General features: G+C 40.7%; 1 protein-coding gene across 1 annotated transcript in view; it reads left to right on the forward strand.

Annotated features, from left to right (window-relative positions):
• Window positions 1–4,544, forward strand: part of LOC103510377 (nucleolar protein 6-like) — a 12,019-nt gene that overhangs the window by 3,789 nt on the left and 3,686 nt on the right. Inside the window, exons 5-10 of the mRNA XM_026824432.1 lie at window positions 1,804–2,063; window positions 2,298–2,396; window positions 2,612–2,628; window positions 2,917–3,091; window positions 3,477–3,611; window positions 3,890–4,126. Of these exons, the coding sequence (XP_026680233.1) occupies window positions 1,804–2,063; window positions 2,298–2,396; window positions 2,612–2,628; window positions 2,917–3,091; window positions 3,477–3,611; window positions 3,890–4,126 (923 nt within the window). The remainder of the gene's footprint in view (window positions 1–1,803; window positions 2,064–2,297; window positions 2,397–2,611; window positions 2,629–2,916; window positions 3,092–3,476; window positions 3,612–3,889; window positions 4,127–4,544) is intronic.

Raw genomic sequence — 4,544 nt, forward strand, 5'->3', positions numbered from 1 at the left:
ATAAATCGATTTAAAAAATACCGGTAAATCTTGAACTCTGACGTCACGTCATACGCTCCCGTACACGATGACGTCACATCAAATGTCCCGAGCAAAGCTCCCTCGCAGGCAACACATTAATGTGTTTGTGCGCATACGTTCTGCGCATTTCTTTCTGCTCCTCCGAAAGCGTGCTTGCATACTGGCGCTACCTAAAAAAAAAAAAAAAACAACTGCGTAAAGTCTGACGTCACACATATTTGAACTCTTTCATTAGAACGGAAGATAAAAATTGAATTTTCGACCTTTTACAGTTATTTTTTCGGAGTTTTGACCTCAGATTTGGATTTTTCACTACTTTTTACGTAGGAATCGACCATTTATTAATAATTTTTACCCATTTGCAACTGATCTATTGTTTTCTCCCCTCATTTCCAGGGACTCTCAGTCGGTTTACACTGTCCCTCTATCTGTGTCGACTCCTAGCTCGTAAGAAACTCAACCCTAGTATGAGCAGTTACCAGATGCTACGTAACGTATGGGTTCAGCTTAGTTCTAGTGAAGATTGGACTAGTGATGGTACTGATTCGGAGCCTGTTACCATGGAAACGTACAGGCAGTGGTCTTATCGTCCCGAAATCGAAGAGAGAAGGAAGACAGGATAGGAGAAAGCCAGCCGTTCTGAGAACGAACATTACGTGCTTTTTTTTATCAATGAAATAATGAAAATGAAAAAGATAACTTTTTGAGCAATTAACTTTTAATTTTAATTAATTAATAATTGAATTTAGCTAAGTAATTTACTGTTTAATTGTCTAGTTATTATAAGTAACAATCACTTATCTTCACAAGGTACATTGCACAAGAAGAATCTTAAAGGTAACATAGGTTTACCTTCTACAATCTACACCAACTGCTGGTAAGTAGAATTAGCTCAAAAGTTTAATATAATTACTTGAAACTTATTACAGACTTTTAATTTATTTCCTACATGAAAAGTAGGCTGGCGGATCCGGACTTGCATCTGGTTTGACATTTGCGCTGTTTTTGAAACAGCGCAGAATAAATTGAAAGTTCATTATTCTTCCACTGCTAATCATAACCGTACTTTACTAGTGGTTCAGTTAACTTTAGAAAGTGTAGAAATTAATTAAAAAAGAAAAAGTACCAAAATACAATGAGAAAATGTCGACTCCTACTTAGAACTTGAAGGTCCTAAAAACTAGACTGAGTGTATTTTCAGGCTTACAAGACTGAAGGCCGAGTGTTTTTTCAGGCTTACGAGACCCAAGGCCGAGTGTATTTTCAGGTTTACGAGACCCAAGGCCGAATGTATTTTCAGGCCTACGAGACTCAAGGCTGATTGTATTTACAGGCTTACGAGACCCAAGGCCGAGTGTATTTTCAGGTTTACGAGACCCAAAAGCCGAATGTATTTTCAGGCTTGCGAGACCCAAGACCGAGTGTATTTTCAGGCTTACGAGACTCAAGACCGAGTGTATTTTAAGGCTTGAGAGACTCAAGACCGAATGTATTTTCAGGCTTACGAGACCCAAGGTCGAGTTATTTTAAGGGCTACGAGATTCGTAACACTGCTGTTTTTTTTTAACCGGACTCATGTACGGTAATAGGTATGTGTACGGTAATTCAGTCGAGAGGATCCGGCTAACAACAGCGCACTCTAACTTTTTAAATCGATTTATATCGGTGTCTAGAAGTCGTAGAAGAAAAAGAAAAATTCCGTTGGTCCTCATTTTTCCTGCTCTATGACTTTGAAACATCACCCAAAGCGCGACTGATATTGTTTTCTCCCCTCATTTCCAGGTACTCTCAGTCAGTTTACACTCTCCCTCTATCTGTGTCGACTCCTAGCTCGTAAGAAACTCAACCCTAGTATGAGCAGCTACCAGATGCTACGTAACGTATGGGTTCAGCTTGGTTCTAGTGAAGATTGGACTAGTGATGGTACTGATTCGGAGCCTGTTACCATGGAAACGTATAGGCAGTATTTCCCGGTGGTGTTTGTAGACTCGACTGGGCTCTATAATGTGACGAGTGACATGAGCAAGGATTTCTATCTGCTGGTATGTACATACGTTATTAGTTTATTACTGTTATTATTAGTAGTAGGGAGCGTAAAACAGGACCAAAATATGCATACAATAATACAATATGCACCAAAAAATTGGCCAAATATACACAAATATGCACTGGAATCGAACCCGCGATTATCGCTATCAACAACACGTAACTATTAAGTAAGGTACCTAGGTATTTATTTTAAGAGTAACAATTTATTTTTCTTCTTCTATTTTTAGCTCAAGGAAGAGGCAAAATTGGCTGTGTCCTGTCTGGATGATATTAACTTGGATAGTTTCCGATTGCTCTTCATGACTCCAGCTCCCTTCCTCAGACAGTTTGACCAAACCCGCGATTATCGCTATCAACGTATCAACACGTAACTATTAAGGTAGGTAGGTAGGTAGGTATTTATTTCAAGAGTAACAATTTATTTTTCTTCTTCTATTTTTAGCTCAAGGAAGAGGCAAAATTGGCTGTGTCCTGCCTAGATGATATCAATTTGGATAGTTTCCGACTGCTCTTCATGACTCCAGCTCCCTTCCTTAGACAGTTTGACCATTATATTTGGTAAGTAGCACGAGCGAAGTGAGTTCCGAGTTTTTTTGATGAGGTTTGAGAGAGGGAACTGTTACTGCTAAGGTCTTATCGTCGGAAGACAGAGTACGAGAAAGCCAAATTTCCGAGAACGAACCTTAGCTGTTTATGATGAAATTCGCCCCGGGCGGGAATCGAACCCGTGACCTATTAAATATGCGCAGAAACGAGTTTTCGTCCAATAAAGTTAAGGGGGCGCTAATTTTGGTGGAAAAAAAACTCTCCTAATGTTTTCTATTTTCAAATCATTCTTCGTTTCAGCTTTAACAACCGAGACAAATTGGAATCAGTGGTGTCCAAATATGACCATGAGGGTAAATGTTTGGATCGCGGTCAAGGACCTGTGGCCCGCTTTGCTGATCTTCTGGTCACCTTCCTGAAAGACTCACTAGAGGAGCGACTGTCGAGTGTGACTTATAGGACCTATCCTGTCCAGGTAATAACTGTAAAGGTTTTCCACCTATCTTGTAGGTGCTAGGCCGTGGGTTCGATTCCCTCCGGTTGTGAATTTCACCCGAAACAGATATAACTAAGGTTCATTCTTGGAAAGGTTGACTTTCTCCTATCCTGTCCTCTCTTCGATTTTGGGACGATAAGACTGCCTTTGTTAGAGTTCCCTCTATCAAATCTCTCCCTTATTTAAAGGTTTGTGTCCCAACCAGATAAGATTCGTTCTTGGAACGGCTGACTTTCTCCTATCCTTCGATTGCGGGACGATAAGACCTACGTTGTTCCCTGTATCAAACCTCTTCCTTATTTAGAGTTTTATATTTTTATTAAAATTTAATATGTGGAGTTTTAATCTTCTGGCAACCTTGCAGGTTTGTACAGAACTAGGTGGTGAGTACAAGGAAGGAGGAGAAGAAGATGGTTCGTGTCTCATCGTAGGAATTCGGCTGAACTCGGATGCTTGTTTCAAACTCATACATCGGGGTCCTGAAGCTAACCTCCCTGAGGTAAGATAATGTTCGTTTTCTTTCGGGAACGGAACCCTTTTAGAAACTGAAATGGCGCCTGTAATAAACCGTAGGTCGTACTCTAAAAGCCCACTCAAACAGCCCCGAAAGATAGGTTATACGAAAAGCTTATACGAATCTACGAAACGAAACCATAGGGTTAATGCCACTTCAGCCAATATTTAAGAAAATATTCAAAGTCACTTTTGAACCTACCCTGTATAAGGTCCCTTATTTCTCGTCTATTAACCCCTTCTGTTCCTCTGTCCCATTTTCAGGCCGCCCAGTTCCGTCAGCTATGGGGCGACAAGTCAGAGTTGCGCCGGTTCAAGGACGGAACAGTATGCGAGGCGAGTGTGTGGGGCTCGAACTCGGACCCGTGGTCTGTGAGGCGAGTAGTGACCCGCGAGATGATCGTGTACCTGTTGGAGAAGAGGTGGGGACTGGAGAGGAAGGAGGGGAGAGGGGACTTTGTGTATCTGGCGAATGATGTGGATACTTTGATTCATAAACAGGTAATGCTAATAATGAATAGATTAAACAACCGCTAATAATAACCTATTATGGTGGGTCCAGACTTGTGCAATGCAACGTGCAAAGCATTTGCATTGCATGTTGCACGTAAAATCAAATCTGACGAATGCGAACGTTTTTCATGTATCCGAGAATTTTTGTACCGATACTCAACTAGTATAATGGCCGGGAAATCTGACGAATGCGAACGTTTTTCATGTATCCGAGAATTTTTGTACCGATACTCAACTAGTAATCGCCTATAGTAGGGTACATCATTTGCATTGCATTGCACGATGCTTTGCACAAGTCTGGACCCACCATAAGAAATTTAATCTAGGTATCTATGATTTTGTCCTCTTGTATATCCCCGCATTTATTGGAAATAAAATAATTTTATATTGCAACTCCCACATAACT

Source organism: Diaphorina citri, unplaced genomic scaffold (genome assembly GCF_000475195.1).
Source record: "Diaphorina citri unplaced genomic scaffold, Diaci psyllid genome assembly version 1.1 scaffold591, whole genome shotgun sequence".
In the NCBI taxonomy this organism is placed as follows: domain Eukaryota; kingdom Metazoa; phylum Arthropoda; class Insecta; order Hemiptera; family Psyllidae; genus Diaphorina; species Diaphorina citri.